The sequence below is a fragment of the Cynoglossus semilaevis genome, chromosome 4, assembly GCF_000523025.1.
Source record: "Cynoglossus semilaevis isolate Cse_v1.0 chromosome 4, Cse_v1.0, whole genome shotgun sequence".
NCBI lineage: Eukaryota > Metazoa > Chordata > Actinopteri > Pleuronectiformes > Cynoglossidae > Cynoglossus > Cynoglossus semilaevis.
The window spans coordinates 12797871-12822605 of NC_024310.1; the positions used below are offsets into that span (position 1 = coordinate 12797871).

Consider the following 24735-nt stretch of genomic DNA (forward strand, 5'->3'; position numbering starts at 1 on the left):
GGAGCCAATCAGACCTGACATAGGCGGAGCTGGGGCAGGCCCTGGTATATCACAGTGCTACATACTGTATGTTGTAAATGTGCACCACTAACAATGGTGAATTTGATTCTGCCCTAGATTAAAATTATACATGTTTGTTTCAGCTTGAAGGCGTGTCACCTCATTGCGCACCAGGGGTCGCACTACGTGAACGGACCTGCGGTGACATGCATTGTGGTCCAGTGTAAATTACTGCAATGGTAGAGAGGTGGTGTGGAGTGAGGAGGGTGTGGGAGCCCATCAGCAGCTACCCAGCCCTGCCTCCTCCTCCTCCGTGCACACACGCTGGCGCGCGCACGCACGCTGAGTAGCCGCAGCAGACCTAGAGCAGTAACAAAGGGATGCACGGCTCATCTGCAGCTTCAGATGAACACACCATCCACTGAGACGCCACTTCCTGCTACAGACACAAAACCATTCTGTCCTCACCACATAAGGTAAGTGTCACCACAACAGGGACACTCTGCATGTCCACAAACTGTTATCTTGTCTCCAGTAAGCCTTCAGCCAATCCCCTGTTAGTTGTGTTTTATATATAAGGCTGGATCATTCTGGCCCAAAATGCATGTGAATTTCAAAGGCTACATGTTAGCATTGAGGCACAGCAGCATGAAATGGGTGTGACATGTCACTGCCATGCAATCCTGTGTTTCAGTAGCAGCAGCAGCAGAATTAAAACATGTTCAACTGAAAAGCAGTTCATACAATTGTCCAAAAATGAGCTCTATGTTTATTAACCTTACAAAATGACAACTGAGCCTCCTGCAGATCTCAACATATTGATATTTATTGCATTGTATGAAATTATTTAAAACAATAGCAGCAATGGACTTTTTTTTACAATAAAATAAAATACATTATATCATATATATTAAAATCATAAACATTCAAATGTTAATATCTACAGCAGGTGTGAAAGAATTATGTATTTTTGAATAAAAGTCAGAACATGTCCTACATAGATATACAAAGTAATGAGTCATCATTGTCATGATTAAGAATCATCATTATTTCTTTATGTGTTTTGCTTTTTGACTGTACATCATCTCTATCCTCCTCATCTGATACTTTTGAATCACAATATTCTAGAATGTCTATTAGTAAAATATTTGACTGGGCCATAGTCAAATAAACATAGTCTCTTTTTTTTTAATCCAGTATAACAGATGAGCAATTTTAGATTTCAATCTTCTAAATTTTCTAAAATGTTGGCTCACTTTTACAGGTGGTTATTTCTGAAATGTAAAACTGGGACTAAGTATCCGCTTCAAGGAAGTAGGTTGTTCAAACATTCTAAATTGACCATAGGTTGTATCCTGCCCTTGCCCATTGACAGCTAATATCCTTCAAAGGGTTAAGCATTAGACAATGAATGAATAAATTAGTAATATTAACAACAATGATATTATTAATAACACAAACATTTCTTTAGGAATTCCAACACCAAAATTCAGATTTCCTTGTTTGATTTTCAGCTCTGATGTCATGTAAATGTCATGTGCTCTCTGTGTTATTCACGTTGTAGCAGCAGCCCACAGTCATGGAGCTGGAACACTTTGATGAGCGTGACAAGGCTCTGAGATACACTCGACGAGGCTCCAGAGGGAACGGGCTCCCCAGTCCCACTCACAGCGCTCACTGCAGCCTGTACAGGACCAGAACATTGCAGGCACTTAGCTTAGAAAAGAAGGCCAAGAAGATCCGGTTCTACCGCAATGGTGACCGCTACTTTAAAGGGATAGTTTATGCCATTTCTCAGGAGAGGTTCAGGACTCTGGAAGCCCTTCTGGCTGACCTCACCAGGGCTTTGTCGGATAATGTCAACTTACCTCAAGGAGTACGAACCATATACACTATTGATGGGATGACCAGGATCACCAACATGGACCAGTTTGTGGAGGGTGAGCAGAGGTCCCACAAACCTATAGTCTACTATGCAGTGCATTCCTAAATTTCTTTTTCTTTTCTATCTATCTATCTATCTATCCATCTATCTATCTGTCTATCTATTTATCTATCATGTAGACTAGTTTGGGGTTCATGGAAGTATGCTGACTGGAATTTTACAAAAAGAGACCTGAATGTGCAGTATATAGAGCGAGGATATCGAAAGAGATACAGCGTCCCCGAGTAGAATCCTACATACAACACAATAAAATTACTTTTTTTTCTATCTATCTATCTATTCTTTTTTTCATAGAAACTATGCTGGTAAGAAAAAGTAAACATTTTCTCCAGTGCCCAAGAGCTGCAATAGTTTCATTATAGACACAGATAAACCAAGAAGTCCAGTGTCAAACTCTCCATCTCTCAGTTACCAACCAACTATCTGAGAAAAGATGGCTGATTCCAACACAGGAAGTTTCCAGAAGATCAAAAGTCACTGTAGGACAGGAGAGTGTTTCCTTCTCCTGCCTAAATCGACCTGTAGCTCATTTAAGTCTTTAATCATCAGTTTGTTCATTTCTCTGCAGGCGAGAGCTACGTGTGTGCATCTATAGAGCCATTCAAGACACTGGAATATACAAAGAATGTCAACCCCAACTGGTCGGTTGGTGCTAAAACTGCCGTTGGCTCCCGTGACCCATCGTCTCTCGGGAGCGGTAAGGCTGTAGCCACAGAAACGAAAGAGGGCAAGGACTTCATCAGGCCAAAACTGGTAACCATTGTCCGCAGTGGAGTAAAGCCACGGAAAGCGATACGGATCCTTCTCAACAAGAAGACTGCCCACTCCTTTGAGCAAGTCATGAGCGACATTACCGATGTCATTAAGCTGGATTCTGGAGCAGTTAAAAGGCTGTTTACCGTTGACGGAAAAATGGTGAGTGTTAAGCAATTTTACAATCCTACTGTGATCCTGTCCTACTGAGCAGGAGCTGATATATTAGTGAACATCAGCTTTGGGTTTTTGCAACAATGTGTTCTATATATTAGTGAACATCAGCTTTGGGTTATGGCAACAATGGAAATGCATTTGCTTGGTTAGAAATCTGTGGTAAAATGATGAAGGTTTACTAAATTTTTTTTTTGTAAATCTTCAGAATCTCAATTGAATCCTTTATATTTTCTTCGCATGTCAATTATATGGTGTTAATATGCTTTCCATCTGGCATGGTTAAAAGTTCATATAAGAACATTCATTAGAAACGTGTATTTCGATTCTGAGTCTTAAAGAGTTTCATCCTGGCCTAATCCATAAAATAGCAAGAATTGAACAGAAAGACTGACACAAACACGGACAAATGTGTAACATCATCTCTCTCGGTAAAGACAGTCTTGCAAGTCATGATGAAATCAAATACAACCATTAAATTCACTTATACAGTACAATATCACTTGCTCATGCTTTGATTGTATCCGCGAAACACCAATTAATTTAGGAATATAATGTTTTGCGAGGTCATGTTGACTGTGCTCCTCAAACTGAGACGCGATATCATTGCCTTCAAATCTCTATTAATGCTGTGCATCAGATATCTTCCACAGCAAAGAGCCGAGGAAACACAGTGGGAGTACAAGCTTCAGCTTCTGAGTGTGAGCTTCTTCTTCTGTTCTCTGATGCAAAACGCATTTGCAAAATGATTGCAACTTTGTAAACTCATGTCTTTACATGAAACAGTACCATTATCCTGTGCCCTTTTCTCAAAAGCGTATACATTAGTGTAGTGACGATTGACACAGATTGATGTTTGGAAAATTGTTCAGAGGACAGTTATGGGAAGAGACTTTACAGATTTAGGAGTGGTGACTGGAATCTGCAGAGTGCATTTATAAGAAGTGAATGTAGTCTCCAGGATTGAGCAGAAACAAAGCCATGGCTTTAATCCAACTCTAGAGTTGTTTTGGCTCAAACTGTGGCACTGTGTTTGTATTTTTAAGGGAGGATGACAGACCAAAAAAAACCCCAATATTTCCATATAAAACAGTGACTAAAATGGTTGGTTTGAATAATCTGTAATAATGTCAACACTGTCACAGTTGAAACCCAATCATTTCTTGGCAAAAACTCTGCAATATGGATCATGAAATCCTTCTTTTTGTTTCTATTGTTCTCTCATTCTCTAACTGAGGGTCCTGTGTAAAAGCCCACTGTACTTCCTGCCTTCCTTGCACTACATATATTTATGAATCAGACTCAGAAACACATTTTACTTGCACTGTCATCAGTTTCTCTATCAGAAAATCACAGCCCCCTTTTCTTCCTGTGGTTTCTATGGCAATCTTGTTTTCTATGCGAGTTGCTAAGGAACAGCCTCTGCAGCAGAGCGGTGCAGCAGTGATGTAAAGACTGTAGGTGAAGTGTAATAAAATGCTGATAGATGCAGCGATTGCTCTGTCAGCTTCACCATGTCCTTGGCTCAGGGCAGAGTCAGGGGCCTATTTGAGAACAGATAAACATTGTTTTGCCAACAAAACGAATCTGATACCACTAATCCTTAAAGCTATCTTAGGAAGCACAAACCAGACATTTAATTAGACTGGATGTACTTTCCTATAAATCAAGAATGCTGAAGATGAACAATTTCACAAGCAGCTGTTAACGTTTTGAAATGACGTGATCTTGATCTTAAACAAGCAGCTGTTAACGTTTTGAAATGATGTGATCTTGAGTGTTACTGAGCATCATATTCAGCTTCAATCATGGTGTTCCTAATCGAGAAAAAAATTAATTTTTTGTCCCACAATGAAGAAATTCACAGAGTGAGACTGCAACCAACACAGACTGGCACAGGAGGCGCCATATACTATATGTGGTTCCTCTGGGGCTCAAACCAAGGACCTTCTGTGTGCAAGGCATATGGGTTAGTCGGGTCTGATAACTGCTGCATTATGGATCCATGAGAAAGTATTAGGGCTGGGTATTTTGATGCGTTAATTCATTAATTAGTTTATATAGTTTATAGTTTAGATTTTATTTATTTGTTTGTTTGTTTGTTTCAACATTTTTTATTATTTTCTGTATGTATACGTCTGTTGCTTACTGCTGCAGCGCTCACATGAACCGGAAATGAAGAGAATGCACCTTTTGCAAAACCCCGCCTACAGACGGTCATTGTGCAATCATACATCCCAACAACCGCTATTATATATGTTCCTACCTGGTGAAGTGATTTAAGTCAGTAGTAGCATTAGCAGTTTGTTTCGGAAATAGGATACGATAATATGGTTAGCGCCGTTAAGCGTCGCGGAACGCTAAGAGCTAATGCTAATGCGAGGTAGAATCAACAAAACAATTAAATGGATTTTAACAGAGAGTGGATGAGCAGGATGACTTCTCAGAAGGTCAGTTTCGGTAAGTGGTATAGGTAACACTATAAACTAGTACATTTTTGGTGAATGTAAACACGTTTACACAATCACTGACTGAATGCATTTAAAAATGATTTACAACAGGGACCATTTTTACTACACAGTGCAGTGGCTCTTGAGAAACTTCCCACCACGGCATTTCAAACTGCACACACTAATGGATGTGGCGATGGGCTGTAATTGTGTTATGCTTAACCACCAGCCTCTCTAACACCAACAGAGTCAAGACGTTTCATAATAACAAATGTCAGTGGTCACCAGGGGAGGGGGTCTAGATCCACAGTTGGGCAGGAAAGCTGTGGGACAGATTTGTATTGTTGTCTGTCGTAAACAGTCCATTATGCTACTTTATATATAAGCCAACTGTATATGTATGGAGCTCAGTATCATTTATCCCAAGCAGCAAAACACATTTTTGAGGTTGACTTGCATAAAGAATCATTAATACGAAACAATTGCGTTTTTTTTAAAGAGAAAATTGATAGATTTTCAAACATCACACCGGTAAGCATCACTTCCAGTTTGGGTTTTGTTTCCTTTCATATTGATTTTTTTTTAATGAAAATTTGATTTTGTCAGGAGCCGTTACCTTAAGTAAAGTTCAGAAATAGAGCAAGCAGAATAGAAATGGATTATTGCCAGAGACCAATAATCAAGTCATCAAATTAGCACAGTATTTGTAATGTTTAAAGAACAAACAAACATTAAAGCTAACCAAGAACTAGCTTAAAAGCCAACGTAAACAGCCAATAGTACATATGCTACAGGTTAAATGACTTTCTGGTCCCTGCTGATTACAAATCCCCAGTTTAGTGCACGGTTACATTTGGTTAGAAATCCCAGATGCATTTGTTTTATGCATTTGTGTGTTTCACGAACAAGGCTCAGAGATTGACAAATGACAGTTTGACATCTGACAGGGTCAATATTTTCCCAGTGCATTCGATGATGGATCGTCCAGGATATGTGCGTTCAGAGAACATCTGATTATTGGACTGTTGTATCTAATCACATGTACTGTGTTGTGAGCACTGTCAGTTTGTCATGGATTACTGATCAATAGTTACCCTCATAAAAAAGTTTTTCACTTGCTGTGCCTACAGTAGAATGTAGGGTTTCTATTCACAATAAAGAAATACAAGCTGAGACACATGTTAAGAAGTCAAATTATAGTAAAATGTATGTGTTAAACCTGTTAACACAGACAACAGTTGATTTGCTATCGTGCCATTAATCCTCCACAGTCCACTCTGTCAAAACTGTTTCCATTTATCCTTCAGGCAACACCCAGCCATTTGTCCATACTGTGGACTCTGGTTACATCAGCAGTCTGATTCTGCCCTGGCAGCCGTTGGCTGGCCAGTATGTTGTTTTGAGATAGTGAAAAGAAAATATAGGATTTGTATGTTTAAAGGCTAATAGGCAGTGGAGACGGTGTTTTTTGCAGATAATATAAAATGCAGTTATTTCTGTGAAAACTTCCTGTTTTTCCCCTCCAGGAATTCTGTGAAAACTTCCTGTTTTTCCCCTCTAGGAATTGGACTGGGATGTTGTGATGACGGTGTAATTTAATAATAAACAAACTCAGGTTACCACAGTTAGACTGTTTGCTCTCATGCATAGAGAAGTATACATGACTTTTGCCAGGTTTAGAGTTTTATTCAACGTTCTATGATACCTTTTAACATACACATTGAAAACACATTTGTTTTGTGATTTATTTTATAATTGACAGTCCATCCTTCCTTGTTTAATTTTACAGTAACATTACTTATTCACAATGTCTTCTATATAAACCATGACCTGAATGTACAATCAATCGCAGGACATCAATAAATGTACATTATGTGGCACTCTGCTGTTGTTAAACATATTAATTAGGCTTTTCAGCGGAAGATTAGGACATTATCAACATCTTCATTTATTCATGACATCCTCTGAGTCTGCCATGATGACAGCTGCACGTCTCTGTGCACACTCGCTCGTTCTGTAAGCTTAATGTCTCACTGTGGGGACAATGTCCTTTTTGGTAGTTTCATAAAATACTTTGTAAAGGATGTGAAGATTGATGTTTTTTTAGCACACTTGATGTGGACTGTTGCCTTTAACTGATTTTGGGCATAAGAGAAAATCAAAATCAAGTTACCTAATTAAAAAAAAATCTCTATACAGTTAACTGTAAGCAAGTCTACAAATGTTTCTTTTCCAGGTAACCTGCCTTCAAGACTTTTTCGGAGATGATGATATATTCTTCGCCTGTGGCCCAGAGAAGTTTCGTTACCAGGATGACTTCAGACTGGATGAAAGTGGTGAGTCTACATAAAGAATTTTACAATGATCTTAAGTAGACTGGCAGGTTAATCTTTTTATTATGGCAACTGTATACAGTAAAAATGTAAGTAAATTTGATGTGGGTCATATTGTTATGGCGTCTTCAGAACTGCATTGTGTATAATTGTCTTTCATTAATAGAATGCAGAGTGTCAAAGTCTGCATCATACGGACGCCTTCCGTTTGTTATGGCTCGCTCTTCTTCACCAAGAGGTGGTGGGTTTTCTCGCAGAAGCAAATCTCCCTCATCTACTGGGACAGGTAACTTGTTCTCTAAGAAATGTAATAAATAGATTAATAAAGATTTGTTCTTTTCTTTTTCAGTGGCCTGACAAAAAAAAAGTACGTTTAATTTTCATACATTTTTACTTATGGTCCAGCTAACGGCACTGTGGGGAGTCCACTATCAACACCACGATCTGGGAAGTCTATGAGTCCTTCTCCAACCAGTCCAGCCAGCCTCAGAAGGCGACAGGTATTTCAAAAATATTTCTGTAATTAGATGACGATCTGTTGACATAAAGTGTGCGCAGACGTTTACTTACATTTGCTTTACAAAACCAGCAACACACCTCGTACAGTCGAGATACACTGTTAATGTGGTGTTGTATAATTGCCAGCATTTTAAATTCTAAAAACATAAATGATAATATCTAAGTATAGTCTATATAGTCTTTTATAGTCGTCTTCATCTTCTTTTGTGCGTGACCTCTCTCTCTCTCTCTCTCTCTCTCTCCCCCAGGGATCTCAGCACAGTGGCTCCTCACTCTCTTTGGCTTCTACTAAAGTTTGTAGCTCAATGGATGAAGGAGATGGACCTGGCAGTGAAGGCAAGACCACAATCCTGAATATAAACTGCCAAATGATTTATAATACTTCTATAGCAATTCAAATTGATTTTTTTTTGTACAATGTGCTTGTCACACAAATATACTGCATTTACAGTTGCTTCTAGAAAGGTTGTGTGTAGGGTTCATTCTAAGATAAAGTACATAAGTGGGAATCAAACAACTGCTAGGTGATATATTCAACAATAGAACAGGAACTATTATTTACTTAAAATAATTTGCTGTCATTTATCTGTTACACAGACAGATAGAACAATCAAGTACTCTTCCACTAGGTGGGAGTAGATGGCTATGAAGCTAAAAAGTGATAGTCAGCTGTTGAAGAAGATCTTATTTGGCTTCATTCAATTCCTGCAAGTATATCAGTGTTGTGTTCAACTAAACAGACCCAGGGAAAACACAGAGTTAGTACATTTTGAGTAAATTGAAACCAGTAGTCATTTTATTTCATATATTTATTTTATATTTTATTTTGACCCCCAGGCGATACATTAGAGGACCATGGTCCAGTCCCGGCTTCTATTGGGGACAGGTACAAAGTGGGGAGGATTTTGGGTAACGGCAATTTTGCTGTTGTGAGGCAGTGTGTGGAGAAGTCCAGTGGACAAGAATTTGCACTGAAGATCATCAGCAAAGAGAAATGCAGAGGAAAGGTGAGGTCATGCATGTTTGATGGCAGAAATCCAAGATAGCGAGTCACTATACAGTAGTGTTCCCCCTGGTGGCTGAGGTCAGCAGTGAACTGTTGAACTGGATTTTTTTTTATATTTACTATTTAGTACATAAATGTATTTGTTAAATTTGTCTTCTTACGCAGGAACACATGATTCAGAGTGAGGTGTCACTCCTTCGATGTATCAAACACCCCAACATCATACTGTTAATAGAAGAAATGGACACACAGAGTGACATTTACCTCGTCATGGAGCTGGTTAAGGTAAACATATTTAGTTGATATCTTCAAAAAGATTCGACTGCTGATACAGACGTTTTATTGAATTCATCAATAACTCTGCTGTTGTTTTCTTTCTGTAGGGTGGTGACCTCTTTGATGCTCTCACCTCCGCCAACAAATACACTGAACGGGACGCCAGCTGTATGCTGTTCAATCTGGCCAGTGCTGTGAAGTACCTGCACAGTCACAACATCGTTCACAGAGACATCAAACCTGAAAACCTGCTTGTGTGTATTCATGATTCTACCTTCTAATAGTTCACCAAATTAGATGAAACCTTAAATTATTTCTGGTTTAACTTTATATTATTTTTTTAAATATTATGTGCATGTACAAATGTAATGGGAACGTTACATTTTTGGAAGACTATTTTGCAGGTTGAATTATTATTATAATTTAATCATTTTTCATACATTTAAATGTATGAACTTATTACCATGATGTTAATCTTGTGCTACTCTGTGTTCACTTTCTTCAGGTCTATGAGCACAGTGATGGGAGTCGATCTCTAAAACTAGGAGACTTTGGTTTGGCCACTGTTGTTAATGGTCCGCTATATACGATGTGTGGAACGCCCACTTATGTAGCACCAGAGATCATTGCTGAGACTGGGTGAGTTTGAAAATCTAAATAAAATAAATGTAGATAAGATAAGAGAATTTCACAATAAATCTTTGAATCATAAACCCTTCTTACTGATCCATCATTACAGTTATGGCCTTAAAGTTGATATATGGGCCTCTGGTGTCATTGCCTACATACTGCTCTGTGGATTTCCTCCATTCTGTGGGTATGTCCTCCACATATTCAACCTTCACCTTTACATAATCTTTTTTTTAATATTTCCAAAAACAAACGTGTTTGCATTGTTTCAAATGTGTGTTTTCTGTTCATTGCAGCAGTGGTAAAGATCAGGAGTCCCTCTTTGAACAGATTTTAAAGGGTGAACTGGATTTCCCTGCAGCATACTGGGACAGTGTGTCTGATTCAGCCAAGGTGTGTTTATAAAAAGTATAATTTTCAGTTGTCATGTTTTTAAACTGTTTTGAAAATGTCCATTTATTAATTGCTCTTGAAAACTGTTTTCAGTGTCTGATCAGTGAGATGCTGCAGGTAGACGTGGATCAGAGATACACAGCCGTTCAGGTTCTTGATCACCCCTGGATCAATGTAGGTTCAGCCCCCTGACCAACCAGCATGTGTGTATATTTATAAAGAGATGATGAAAATAAAATGAGGAAACTTTGCTCTTGTTTTTTTGCAGGATGAGAGTGTGTCAGAGAATGAGCAGCAGCTGTCTGTGGCTGAGAAAGTCAAGAAACACTTCAACACTGGAGCCAAGACCAACAGCCCCTCAGCAGGCGTGTCAGTTATTACAGTAAGGACTCGTCTTTCACTACTTCAGTTTGAAGGGAAAGTGAGTCGAGGTGATTGGCTGTGGCTCATATATGACCTCAGTTCAAGTCTTGAAAGGGAACCAAGTGTTATTTCTGCTTTTGATGAAACCAACATGTTAAAAAATAGAGATGTCTAGGTGAAGTAGTACTGTAAGTCAGGGTTAAATGTTTTTTTTTTTTTGTACATGGTGTGTTTTTCACATTGTAAATATTAAGGCTAGCAATGCTACCATATATCTCGAAATTTCGCCTTGCTGCACGTTATCGATAAACTGGCAGCAAATATCGATGTTTACGATAAACATTAAATGGTTCTAAACAGATGCCTCCACAAAATCCTGCTGCAATTCTACAAGCATCCACATGATGGCGCCTGGGACCAATACGCGTGAGATGGATTAAGGGCAAAAATAAAAACAAACCAGGCTAAGCTAGCCAGCATTACCTTATGTGATAAAACCCTAGTTATACTATGGTCAATGGTTGCGATTGCTTGAGAACTGTGCGTGAGACAGAATTCTTTTTCAAGGGGGATGTTCTCCTCCGTCAAGATGAATTTTTTTAAAAAATTAGTAAAGGGTGCACAGATAGTCAGTGTAAAATATGTCGAGGTACAGTAACAGGAACATGAGTGTAAGGACATTATTGGTAAAAATAAAAATAAGACCTGGCAGACCTTAGGAACAGATGGCAGGTAGATTTATTTCAGGAGACCAGATTAAAAGGAAGTAAGTGTTCAACCTGTTCTACCATGTGGATGGTAGAAATGAGCAGCTTTGTTTTTACACCATACATTAGATTGTGCTACATTCACTTTCTTTTTTTGGGAACTTTTTGCCCTTCATAATGGCTCTCAGGTGTAAGTCAGACTCTTCTGATGTTTTTATGTCCTACATTATGATGTTATCACTGTGTTAAGTAGGTGAGTGACATAGGTACTAATGTACAGTATGTGTGTTCCAAAATACTACAAAAATTGAATTACATTGCATCATAGGAAGTGAATTCCAATGTACCCCAGTATACCATATATGTGTCAGACCAGTATACCATATATGCCCCAGTATACCATATATGTGTCAGACCTGGGTTTGAGACTCCTGCTGTGTCGTGACACCTTTCCTGGGATTACTCCTGGCTTGTTTGAAGTTACAGTGTTCTTATAATCTCACTTCTCCTCTCTGCCTCTGTTTCCCTCTCTTCTTCTTTCAGACCACGCCCCTTGACAAGGAGCAGCAGGGTTTAAGAGAACAACGCTATCAGAATGTAAAGTCCCTTCTTCCACACGGTTCCTACGTAAGTCATGGCCTCTCCCCTGCTGACATCAACTCTGAGTCTGAAGACTGTTCCCAAAGTTCAGCTGACACAGTCAGGTCACCTGTATCCCCATTTTAAAACATTTTTTCTATGAAACAAGCTAAAAAAAAGGCAAACCCTGATATGATAAGTTGGTTTGTCTGATGACTTTTAAATATTTTTATTTGTCTTGTCTGTTTGAATATTAACAACGCTGATCAGTTAAAGGGCACGATCATGACATGATCAAAGATCTCTCTGGAGCAGCATGCAACATGTACTCTGTTTTACAGTATGACTTTCTTTGATTTGGCAAATTGAATCAGTCTCTTACTTTGCACTGTAGGTTTTAGTCTAAGGTAGTGATCTAGTCCCATCTGCTGGTTAGAACTTGTACTGTAGGAAAAGTAGCCTGTTTTCAATCAGGCATCACTTCATCCTTCCATCATTTTCAGGGTCACTGAGGGAGTGAAAATGTTGTAATCCCTGGACAGGTCAGCTGTCCATCACAGGGCTGCATACTGTACAGAGACAGAATGTCTTTTACATCTACATCCACACCTCCATTTATCATGATCAGTTAATATAATCCCAAGTAAACGTAATACAGGGGAAGATGTTTGTTTTTTTATACTTTAGCAACGATTACATCACATTTCCTTTGGGATCACAGAGTGATCACTTCACTCCTCTCTGAACTGCTCTGTGGTCCTCATGCTACAGATCAGCTGATCAGACTGTAAACAGAGTATTTAGAATCTATCTATACTGTACATCTTTCAACCCTTATGCTTTACCAGGAGAATACCAGGCAAAGGCAAGTACAGCATTAACTGAGTGTTCCATTTAATTGTATTCCCAACCTGCATGTTGTTGGACTGCGATAGAAAACTGGTTAAAAAAAACAAACCCAAAACAATACAACTCACACATACAGTAGTTAGAACAAAAAAAAATCTACACGTAACGTTTATTGCTCAGAGCTGAACTTGTCTTACCAGTTACCAGTGTCACCACTTTGTAGACATAATTTGGTGATTTATGTTAAAAGTGGAGTACAAAGAATGTACAAATAAAAAGTATTATAATTAGCCAATGCAGCTACTGCAACAGTGCTGCCCCCTGGCTGTTTTTTCTTATTATCCACTGTTTTGCAGGTGGAGATATTGAGAATGTTAAATGGTAAAAAAAAATGTAATCCAGCAGGTGACAGTAATGTAGTCAAAAGGCAGCAGAGCTACCTTTGAAGCACAAAGAAGAATCAGCTGGAGGCACAGTTCAGCTAACTTGGTAGTGAATGTTATAAGCAGCAAAACTCCTTTTGTGCCATTGTTCTTAAATCTATCAGATGTATAATAAGTACAAAGACATATAGCATTATAAAATATCAGTGGTGCCGTGCCCAGGGTCACCGGGGCAGCTCACCTTTTACTCAGCATGTCAGAAGCACCTGGTTTTAACCCTGTGGGCAGTTGCTAGTCTCCAAAGTTAAATACTGAACTTTATCATGTTGAAAAGGTTTTAACCCAGTTGCAAGATTAGATAAATATAAAAACCACTGCGTTACACCGGAACAAGTCATGCATTAAACAGTGTTTATAACACCCTCCAGAGTGGGGTGCTATAAATACACAGGTACTGTGTTTATACAGTTGTGAAAAGTCAAAAGTTGCTGAATATATTTAATTTATCGATGAAATACGGTAGCAAAAGAATGATAAATACTTTACATTTAAAATGCAGTTTTGTTGTTAGTCGATGTGCAAATATTCTATTGGAAAAAGTGCAATTATGAAGAGCACACTAACAAATATGTGTCATGAAATGCTGGATCAAGAAAGAATGTAAAGTGCTTCCAATAATTTCCAAATATTCATTTTTTTAAGGACATCTGTCTCATTAAACTGTATGTAGTATTTTACAGAGTACTCAGATAATTGAATGTCCTCTTCTCTTTATCAGAGACTCTGAGCTTCATAATATGCAACCGGAATATTTTCTCTGGTCTGTAACTGTTTCACATGTGTCTTTATCTACTGTTTGAGCACCAAAACACACCTTTAAATCACTCCTCAATCTGCCAACAAAGTCAAAAGGAATTTTAGGAATAATCTCGATTTGTTTTTGCAAAACATTCTCCTTTTGACATAGTTCTGGGCCTAATTAGCTTTATGCTTGGCCAATAATTTACTATTTTTTTCTTTATGTACTTGATTAGGGTCAGCTCAGTTTGTTTTATTATTGTTGTTTTTGGTTATTTATTTATGGGTTAATCTCTGCTAAGACACAGTCTTAAATACTCTAAGTTTTGTTTTGTTTTTGGGTGTTTTTACCCAAATATGTTTAATTTATTTTATCTTTTGGTAATCAAAGGTAGCAATCAGGGGCTATTTTCTAGCTATTTCTGGCAAAAATATTTTATTTATAATTTTGTTAAAAATGCTTTTCCATATGTTTGTGTTTTGACAAAAACATTTTCAGTGAATGGTAACCCACAATAACACACATGAAGATATACATTAAATATGGATATTTATATAGTGACCAATAGTAAGAATTAAAGGGAAGTAGCACATATTTTGAAGGCATTCTCTACTAAACACTTACTCATTTTTATGGCCCCAATCATTTGAATAGAAATGACTGAATCAGACAAAATGCAGAAAGATTATTTGTTTGGTTTCATCGTGTGGAAAAACTAAATTGCATTTGTACAGTTTAACAATAACGAACGTCAGTGAATGTTGCATCTGGTGTTGTCCTACTGTTGTTCATACTTTATTTATGTGAGAATGTATTCAGGGAGACGGAAGGAGAGGAAAAAGCACATTGAACAATTAAACGTGTTCAAAAAAGCAACAACATGATTTTAAACAAACAAAGAGCGGGAATAAAAGTGAAGAAACTTAACGAGTCGACATTTTCACTGTGGTCTGGTGTTTTGTGTTACTGGGCAGAACTACAATGACTAACTTGAACAGCAGGGGGCGGTACAGTCAAACAATTGTCACATTTCCCGCTAAACATCTGTTAAGCGAATACATTTACGAATCGTTTAATTAATTATTGCAATTGTCTAAACAAATTGATGCACGGTACATTAAAAGTAGATTATTAGTCTATATTTTCTTCATACGATCGCATTACCTTCTTCAAAACAAACATTTTGATTTTTCATTTAGGAGACAAGACAATGTTTTCTATCAAATACGTACATAAAAATGTTTCAGAGCTTGTTTTATTAACAGTGATGTACACTTGGACAAGTGGGTCAAAGGGGTCCTATGTACCAGAAGGAAGGTTTTGCAAGACCTGAAGCAAACCATTGAGTCATAGGGTTGTTACAGACTATGCTTTTTACTTTTACTGGAGTAGATTTATGAAGAAAAAACAGTACTCTTACTCCGCTACATTAGGCTATACTGAGCTCGTTACTCGTTACAGAGGTACTGGATAAAGCTTTAGCTATATTCTCTATTCGCTATAGATCCATGATCCAGTATCTCTACTTTTATTTTGTCAGAGAGTGACTTCCGCCCAAGGCTCTACCGCGCGACTGTAACCAATAAAATATAGCCCTTGCTGCTCAGTCTCGTCACGTGACCATACTCGATCTCGGCGGCGGGACGGATTAGTTCAGCGGTCAATATCCACCACAGCAAAAAAAAAAAAAAAGCCAAAAAAATGGCAGAATCAACGGTCAGCAAAGACAAGGAGGCACACCTTGGCCTCATATTGAAAGTATGTTTAGGTTACAAACATAGCGAAACAGCAGTTTCATCATGCTGTGTCGGCCCAAACATACGGATATTACAGCTTTCAAAAGCTCATCGTCCAACCTGAGGAAACATGTTGCGGTAAGTTTGACCAACAAATCTTTTTTTTTTCTTTTTGCTGTGGATAGGCGAATGTTTGTGCTGTTAGGTTACTCAGTGCTGAGCTCGAACTGATTGTAGCCTCAAAGACGTGTTTTTATCTACAGAGGGTCCAGAGGTTTGGAAGTTGTTACTTGTGCTGTAATTTAAGTTATTTTGTAAATATTCAATTCTTCATGTATTTTTTTTATTTGATTGGTTTTTATTTTTTATTAAAGTACTTTAACTTACCTAAAGGCTATTTGATTTTAAGGTATTTAATTTGATTTGTTTTATTATTTTGTTGATGAGAAACTCTTCTCTGTAATTTTGTTTATCTGGTTGAATGTTACTCAACATTTACTCAGTACTTGAGTAGTATTTTCACCATGTACTTATTTACTCTTACTCAAGTAATTATTTGTTTGACTACTTTTTACTTCCACTTGAGTAATTTTATTCTGAAGTAACAGTACTTAAGTACAATGTTTGGCTACTCTACTCACCTCTGCTCAATACTCTCAACCTCAGATTAGCTTTCAAGGCCTTGTAATAGCCTTAGACCGAGAAACCATCCTCAACGTTATTGGCAAAACCATGTCCTCACCATAGTTATACATCAGAAAACGACAACAACAGGCGGCACCTCCTGTGGTGCTCTTCTATTAGGTGTCTACTAAGGTACAGCTGTGCAACGTATCTGCTGCAGGAAAGAAACTCCACAATGACGTTTTTTGCTTAATGTTATCTAGTCCCTTATTAGGTTTTATTATGAAGAACATGAACACCTCCAGAAAGAGTAAGCTGTAGAGCTGCATGGGCTAAATGGGAGGGTTAATAAACTTGGACATGTCCTGATACCGGACCAGCCGTTCTCCAGCCCATGTCAATACACTGTGACGGTGCAGTACTGTGATGATGACTAGCCTCACAAGATCTGGTTTTACAGCGATGACTGTATTTTCTTTCCAACTTTGTCTAAACGGGAGAAGTAACCAAACATCAGGTGTGTACGTTAATATATAACAGCTGGGTTGCTTGTTGCTGATGATTTGACTTTTTTGTGTCAATTCTGTTAATCAACAGTTTCTGTTCTAGTAAAAACTGATTAATTTCTTCCTCCGGTGAATGATTAGTGCTGTCGACTAACATCATGAAGATCATTTGATGGTTCTTCAGTGTAAACTGATGGCCTTTCTGTTTGCAGTTTGAATCTTCTCCCTGTATGTAGGTACACAGTTGATAGAAAGTTGATAATTGGTATAACTGTGAGTGTTGTTGGTTGGTTGTCTCTAGTGTACTGTGTGTGTGACCCTGTGATGGACCGGTGAACAGGTGAGGGTGTACCTCAGCCTCACCTAATGACTGTTGGGACTTCAACCCAAGTGTGTTTCACTTGGTGACAACAACGATGGAACTGTGGGTAGAGAACCGTATAGGCTGGTTGCTTGTATGAAGCCTCAGTACATAAAATAACCTTTGAAAGACGCTTCACTGGACCTGATCTGAATCCGTCCACGAGGTGTTACTCCAGGTACGGCTGTGACAAAGTAAAGTGTTTTAGATGTTTTGAACTGCTGATGCACTTATTTATAAACCTCAGACCATGTGCCATGTATTTCTGAATTATGACGGACTAAATTAAATCTGGAAATCTAGTAAAGTAATTTCTTTCTTTCGCTGTCTCTTAAATATTTTTAGAATGACTATTAGAAAAGGAGTATTTTCCATTCTCTTTTTTAGCTCTCTTTTTTTTAAAGTCTATATATGTATATTTGTATTTTAGACTTATCAGTTCACTCCACAAGACAGAGCAGGAGGTAATAAAGAACAAAGAAAGAGGCAGAAAGGCCACACTGTGGTTGGGAAACACACAGTTACCATCTGTTTCTGCTGAAACACAAAAAGATTATGTTCATATTTAAAGGCCTAATTCTTGAGAAAGTGATCAGCACTATTGCCATAGCCGGTTCTGTAATATTTGGATTGGATTCCCTACATTTTGTTTGACATTTGTGCCCTACACTAGTTACATTTGATTTCTATTCTATACAATTTTATTTATCTGCTATTGGCTGTAATTAACGTTTTACATTGTTTACATTGATGAATCATTGTTTTAAAATCATTTGAAATAACCTTGATTTTTTTTTTTAATTGATCTCAGGTAAAGGCACACATCAGTCTTAAGGACCATGCATGTTGAAACCACATGGCTGACCACATTAATGGCTCTCTGACTCAGAGCCGGCCACTGGTGCGAAGTAATAACTCCCGTATGATTCTAGTACAGATTTTTGTGGCCCTTTTCCTTGGCATCAATACCACACTCCTTGCTGTACTCTTCCTAAAGGAAATCCACTACACCACCATGCGATACATCCTGTTTGCTGTAACTCTAATTTCTGACTCTGTGATCCTACTCTTCTCCAACATTTTGCTCATCTATAGTTATTATGATATAAACATCCAGATCTGGTCCTGCATATTATTTTGCGTGCTGTTGTCCATCTACTCATTTGTCACTCCAGTCAACCTGACAGCCATGACACTGGAGCGCTATGTGGCCATTTGCATGCCTCTGCGCCACGCTACGCTGTGCACTTTGCGCTCCACTGTGAACGCCATCCTCATTATCCACTGCCTAAGCTCCATACCGAGCCTGGTCATACTTTCATTGCTCTTTGCTTCAACATCGCTGAGTTTCTACCAAAGATACAGCATTTGCTCTTTTGAAACGCTCATCATTCACCGCTGGCAGGGTCACCTGAGATCTGCCATCAGTCAGTTTTATTTCCTCGTCATGTTGGTCACTATCGTGTTCTCCTACGTGAAGATTATGAGAGTAGCTAAGGCAGCATCCGGAGAGGACAGAAAGTCATCATTACGAGGGCTGAGGACGGTGGCTCTGCATGGTTTTCAGCTGCTGCTCTGTCTCATCCAGCTGTGGTGTCCCTTCATAGAAATGGCTGTACTTCAGATTGATTTCAGGTTGTTCATTGACGTCAGATTCTTTAACTACATACTCTTTATGCTTGTACCACGTTGCCTGAGTCCTCTCATTTATGGCCTCAGAGATGAAAAATTCTGTCAGTCACTCAAGCATTGCATTCTGGGAGGCTTTCACAGGAAACAGCGTTTCCAAATATCACATGTCAGAAAATGACGTTTTATCGCTGAGATATTTGGACAGACCTGAAGTTCTTTTCTACGCTCTGGTAAATGTAATCATTGAGTGCTAGCATACAAAGCTTTCAGGCTAATCAACTGTGTTACTTTAACAAAATATTTAGCTAATTTAAATTTTTTTAAGGACACCCCAGGGCATATTTTACTATTTTAGTTTACGTTTACTGAATATACTTAAACTCACTGAACATTTCAATGTTCATTAAATTACATCACATTCATTCTTGTGCCAAAGTGTCTGAGTCCTCTGATTTATGGCCACAGGGACGGGACATTTTTTGCCGTCATCTGCTTTGTGTGGTTTGTGTAAGAAACAATAACAATTTAAAATAAATAAATAAATAAAGCTATTCGCTGTCTTTTAGTGATTTGATGGTTTTGTTTTCTTCTAAATGGACTGAACGATAATCTAGGGTGATAGTCTGTTATTGTTTGGACTTCACTGTGATTAGTTGTGTGTTTCCAGTTTTATGAAAATGCCTTACATTTTGCAAAGAAATTTTCAATAACTTCAGTTTAGAAATTCAATTTCAAAAACAACAAAAAGCCAAAGTTGAGCAAAGATTTTGAGCAACTTCTCAGCTGCACTGTTAAAGAGAAAGGAAACAATTGATTACTCCACCACTGATATAGAGGTCTGTGACTATGTGAAAACACCGCAAATTCCCAGAATGAAGACAAGCTTCCCTGTTTGGCCAAGTTGCTCAAATCTGTTACCTGGCTTTTGTTGAAGTAAGGACATGTCCTGATACCGGACCAGCCGTTCTCCAGCCCATGTCAATACACTGTGACGGTGCAGTACTGTGATGATGACTAGCCTCACAAGATCTGGTTTTACAGCGATGACTGTATTTTCTTTCCAACTTTGTCTAAACGGGAGAAGTAACCAAACATCAGGTGTTTACGTTAATATATAACAGCTGGGTTGCTTGTTGCTGATGATTTGACTTTTTTGTGTCAATTCTGTTAATCAACAGTTTCTGTTCTAGTAAAAACTGATTAATTTCTTCCTCCGGTGAATGATTAGTGCTGTCGACTAACATCATGAAGATCATTTGATGGTTCTTCAGTGTAAACTGATGGCCTTTCTGTTTGCAGTTTGAATCTTCTCCCTGTATGTAGGTACACAGTTGATAGAAAGTTGATAATTGGTATAACTGTGAGTGTTGTTGGTTGGTTGTCTCTAGTGTACTGTGTGTGTGACCCTGTGATGGACCGGTGAACAGGTGAGGGTGTACCTCAGCCTCACCTAATGACTGTTGGGACTTCAACCCAAGTGTGTTTCACTTGGTGACAACAACGATGGAACTGTGGGTAGAGAACCGTATAGGCTGGTTGCTTGTATGAAGCCTCAGTACATAAAATAACCTTTGAAAGACGCTTCACTGGACCTGATCTGAATCCGTCCACGAGGTGTTACTCCAGGTACGGCTGTGACAAAGTAAAGTGTTTTAGATGTTTTGAACTGCTGATGCACTTATTTATAAACCTCAGACCATGTGCCATGTATTTCTGAATTATGACGGACTAAATTAAATCTGGAAATCTAGTAAAGTAATTTCTTTCTTTCGCTGTCTCTTAAATATTTTTAGAATGACTATTAGAAAAGGAGTATTTTCCATTCTCTTTTTTAGCTCTCTTTTTTTTAAAGTCTATATATGTATATTTGTATTTTAGACTTATCAGTTCACTCCACAAGACAGAGCAGGAGGTAATAAAGAACAAAGAAAGAGGCAGAAAGGCCACACTGTGGTTGGGAAACACACAGTTACCATCTGTTTCTGCTGAAACACAAAAAGATTATGTTCATATTTAAAGGCCTAATTCTTGAGAAAGTGATCAGCATTGTGATAAAAAGACTTTCTTCATGTTGTTTGAAGAAAGTGTATTGAAAGCTGATGATCTGTTAAACCTATAATTGGATTTTGTGAAAGAAGTAAATGGAATTTTTTTTTCATTTTTCTGATTAATTCAGGATTTGAATTTTTCTGAAATACCCTTCACATTGATTATTTATTATAAATTATTTTATCACTTTAAATCTGGAAGAAGTCCTGGTGTGCTATGAAAAAACGTCTGTTGTGGTCAGTAAATGTCAAATTATTCATATTTAAAATATTTCAGTAGTTTTTTTTCCTGAGCTGACAGAAATGGTTTTTATTGAAGTGAAATGTTTCGTCTGATCCTTTTTTTTTTAGAAAAAAAGGTTTCACTACTTTGTGACAGTTTCTCTTTTATTCAGTTGCATTGATTCCTGTTAGCTCTTGGATGTTTTTGACTAATTTGTTTCATTAAATTTTAATCTATATATCTGTAAATGTTTTTAAACCTTTCTCTTATTTTTAAAATGGATGCATCAATTGTCACTTAAAGCTTTTTCTATTTTTAAAGGTTTTTTGTATTTGTAGTTACCATTAACCTATAACCTGCTCGTCTTTTTTAACCCTTGGTGAGACTTTTAATATAATGTCCAATGTGGGGTTTTTTTGTTTGTTTGTTTTTGGTTAGCCGTAGCCGTTGTAGCCGGTTCTGTAATATTTGGATTGGATTCCCTACATTTTGTTTGACATTTGTGCCCTACACTAGTTACATTTGATTTCTATTCTATACAATTTTATTTATCTGCTATTGGCTGTAATTAACGTTTTACATTGTTTACATTGATGAATCATTGTTTTAAAATCATTTGAAATAACCTTGATTTTTTTTTTTAATTGATCTCAGGTAAAGGCACACATCAGTCTTAAGGACCATGCATGTTGAAACCACATGGCTGACCACATTAATGGCTCTCTGACTCAGAGCCGGCCACTGGTGCGAAGTAATAACTCCCGTATGATTCTAGTACAGATTTTTGTGGCCCTTTTCCTTGGCATCAATACCACACTCCTTGCTGTACTCTTCCTAAAGGAAATCCACTACACCACCATGCGATACATCCTGTTTGCTGTAACTCTAATTTCTGACTCTGTGATCCTACTCTTCTCCAACATTTTGCTCATCTATAGTTATTATGATATAAACATCCAGATCTGGTCCTGCATATTATTTTGCGTGCTGTTGTCCATCTACTCATTTGTCACTCCAGTCAACCTGACAGCCATGACACTGGAGCGCTATGTGGCCATTTGCATGCCTCTGCGCCACGCTACGCTGTGCACTTTGCGCTCCACTGTGAACGCCATCCTCATTATCCACTGCCTAAGCTCCATACCGAGCCTGGTCATACTTTCATTGCTCTTTGCTTCAACATCGCTGAGTTTCTACCGAAGATACAGCATTTGCTCTTTTAATATGCTCATCATTCACCGCTGGCAGGGTCACCTGAGATCTGCCATCAGTCAGTTTTATTTCCTCGTCATGTTGGTCACTATCGTGTTCTCCTACGTGAAGATTATGAGAGTAGCTAAGGCAGCATCCGGAGAGGACAGAAAGTCATCATTACGAGGGCTGAGGACGGTGGCTCTGCATGGTTTTCAGCTGCTGCTCTGTCTCATCCAGCTGTGGTGTCCCTTCATAGAAATGGCTGTACTTCAGATTGATTTCAGGTTGTTCATTGACGTCAGATTCTTTAACTACATACTCTTTATGCTTGTACCACGTTGCCTGAGTCCTCTCATTTATGGCCTCAGAGATGAAAAATTCTGTCAGTCACTCAAGCATTGCATTCTGGGAGGCTTTCACAGGAAACAGCGTTTCCAAATATCACATGTCAGAAAATGACGTTTTATCGCTGAGATATTTGGACAGACCTGAAGTTCTTTTCTACGCTCTGGTAAATGTAATCATTGAGTGCTAGCATACAAAGCTTTCAGGCTAATCAACTGTGTTACTTTAACAAAATATTTAGCTAATTTAAATTTTTTTAAGGACACCCCAGGGCATATTTTACTATTTTAGTTTACGTTTACTGAATATACTTAAACTCACTGAACATTTCAATGTTCATTAAATTACATCACATTCATTCTTGTGCCAAAGTGTCTGAGTCCTCTGATTTATGGCCACAGGGACGGGACATTTTTTGCCGTCATCTGCTTTGTGTGGTTTGTGTAAGAAACAATAACAATTTAAAATAAATAATTAAATAAAGCTATTCGCTGTCTTTTAGTGATTTGATGGTTTTGTTTTCTTCTAAATGGACTGAACGATAATCTAGGGTGATAGTCTGTTATTGTTTGGACTTCACTGTGATTAGTTGTGTGTTTCCAGTCTTTATGAAGATGCCTTACATTTTGCAAAGAAAATTTAACTTCAAAATTCAATTATCTTCCCTTTGATTGACATATTTTTTTTATAACTTCTTTTATAAAATCTGGAGAGGGATAGAAGAAGAAGACCGTGATGCCTTCAGGGTCTCTGTCCCTTGTTGTGAAATCACATTAATGCAGTAATGGTGTGTTTTGTTGTTGAGTGTGTTTGGCTGTGGAAATGTTAACCTTTGGTAGACTAAATGCTAACCTTGGCTGAAGTCTCTAATATTTTGGACTTCACTATGATTTACTGTGAAATTTACAAATTCTATTTTAAAAATTAAAATATTTTAATATATCTTTTTATAGACAAGACATTGTGAAAACTCTGAATGTTAAATCACTTTGGATCAAGAAATAAGGCTTTTGTTATAATAATCAGTCTGTCCATTTATGCCTAGTCCCAAGTTAATTTTCATTTTGCATCATTGACCTGATATCAATAATCGTGACTATACAAATATAAAATACATTGTTTATTTCTGTCTTGTGTCCATCCCCAGCCTTTGTGAAGATGCCTTGATGTTCGAGCTTCTTCTCTTGGCCTTCAAATGCATATGTTTAACATCCAATATCAGGTATTGGGCATGGATTTTTTTTTTAATTTTCAGTTGTCTTCCACATGACAGACATATTTTTTTATTTTGTAACTTTGGGTTTAAATGTTCACAGAATCAATCGAAAGATTTTGAAAAGATAAGTTACAACTATGTTAAACGACGTCAAAAACTAAAGAAGACCGTTCCTACAAAACGTATTGTAAATATGAGTAAGAAAATTCCGAATGAGAAAGACCAAGAGAAAGAAAAGGAAGAAAAATACGGACTAAAAAGTTCCGCTAGCCTAGCCGCTAACACGGAAAATGCCAATTCGAAGAATACAGAAGGAGAATGCTAAAGGAGCTGAAAAAACTCCGAAAAGAATATCAAGTTCCAATAAAGTTGGAAATAAAACTGTGTTTTCCACCACCAACTATCATAACTAACAATTAGATATGGAGAAACACAGACTCTGTCTAACAAACACTCAGTGTTCCTATAGTTACTTTCACCTTTGAGATTTGTTGTTTGTTGGTGGTGGCGCCATATCACTGCCAGACTGATCATGTTATACACCTTACTGTTATAAAGTCTTCAACCTCAGTTTTTCCTCAGGTTGGGGGACAGAGCTCCAGTAAAGTCCTCCACGTTTTAGACATTCATAGGTCAAACAGTTTCTCATTGAAATAAGTTGTGGTACCAGAGTAATGTTGTTGTCAAATCC

The 24735-nt window shown here is 37.9% G+C and overlaps 4 protein-coding genes across 6 annotated transcripts in view; all 4 read left to right on the forward strand.

The window, feature by feature from the left end:
• The first annotated feature begins 23 nt into the window (after nt 1–23).
• Nucleotides 24–15086, forward strand: LOC103378170 (serine/threonine-protein kinase DCLK1-like). Of its 3 annotated transcripts, none has more exons than XM_017032253.2 (16): nt 24–476; nt 1568–1940; nt 2514–2860; nt 7559–7658; nt 7822–7941; nt 8061–8155; nt 8423–8510; nt 9012–9181; nt 9346–9465; nt 9564–9710; nt 9962–10095; nt 10196–10273; nt 10383–10479; nt 10573–10653; nt 10748–10861; nt 12093–15086. In XM_017032253.2, the coding sequence occupies exons 2-16, from the start codon at nt 1580–1582 to the stop codon at nt 12273–12275; spliced, it is 2235 nt and encodes a 744-aa protein (XP_016887742.1). In that variant the 5' UTR covers nt 24–476; nt 1568–1579; the 3' UTR covers nt 12276–15086. The 3 variants fall into 3 exon arrangements, with proteins under 3 accessions (XP_016887742.1, XP_008307504.1, XP_016887743.1); XM_008309282.3 differs by having other exon boundaries at nt 25–476; nt 1565–1940; XM_017032254.2 differs by lacking the exons at nt 24–476; nt 1568–1940; nt 2514–2860 and adding an exon at nt 4945–5332.
• Nucleotides 15087–15218: 132 nt separating this feature from the next.
• Nucleotides 15219–24735, forward strand: part of or95a1 (odorant receptor, family 95, subfamily A, member 1) — a 28911-nt gene continuing 19394 nt past the window's right edge. The window contains exon 1 of the mRNA XM_008309289.3: nt 15219–16033. Within this exon, the coding sequence (XP_008307511.1) occupies nt 15959–16033 (75 nt within the window). The 5' untranslated portion in view covers nt 15219–15958. The remainder of the gene's footprint in view (nt 16034–24735) is intronic.
• Nucleotides 17073–21308, forward strand: LOC112486950 (olfactory receptor 51T1-like). Its single transcript, XM_025055088.1, has one exon. The coding sequence runs from the start codon at nt 18243–18245 to the stop codon at nt 19194–19196; it is 954 nt and encodes a 317-aa protein (XP_024910856.1). The 5' UTR covers nt 17073–18242; the 3' UTR covers nt 19197–21308.
• Nucleotides 21505–23266, forward strand: LOC112486951 (olfactory receptor 51I2-like). The gene has a single exon (XM_025055089.1). It carries the CDS (start codon nt 21989–21991, stop codon nt 22940–22942), a length of 954 nt encoding a protein of 317 aa, XP_024910857.1. The 5' UTR covers nt 21505–21988; the 3' UTR covers nt 22943–23266.

What these genes read in the sequence shown, in the direction of transcription:
- LOC103378170 (XM_017032253.2), top strand. Translation starts at nt 1,580, where the DNA reads ATGGAGCTGGAACACTTTGATGAGCGTGACAAGGCTCTGAGATACACT. An exon ending in TCAAACCTGAAAACCTGCTT is followed by an intron (nt 9,711 to 9,961) that starts GTGTGTATTCAT and finishes CACTTTCTTCAG; the next exon opens with GTCTATGAGCACAGTGATGG. An exon ending in TTGATCACCCCTGGATCAAT is followed by an intron (nt 10,654 to 10,747) that starts GTAGGTTCAGCC and finishes GTTTTTTTGCAG; the next exon opens with GATGAGAGTGTGTCAGAGAA.
- LOC112486950 (XM_025055088.1), top strand. Translation starts at nt 18,243, where the DNA reads ATGGCTGACCACATTAATGGCTCTCTGACTCAGAGCCGGCCACTGGTG.
- LOC112486951 (XM_025055089.1), top strand. Translation starts at nt 21,989, where the DNA reads ATGGCTGACCACATTAATGGCTCTCTGACTCAGAGCCGGCCACTGGTG.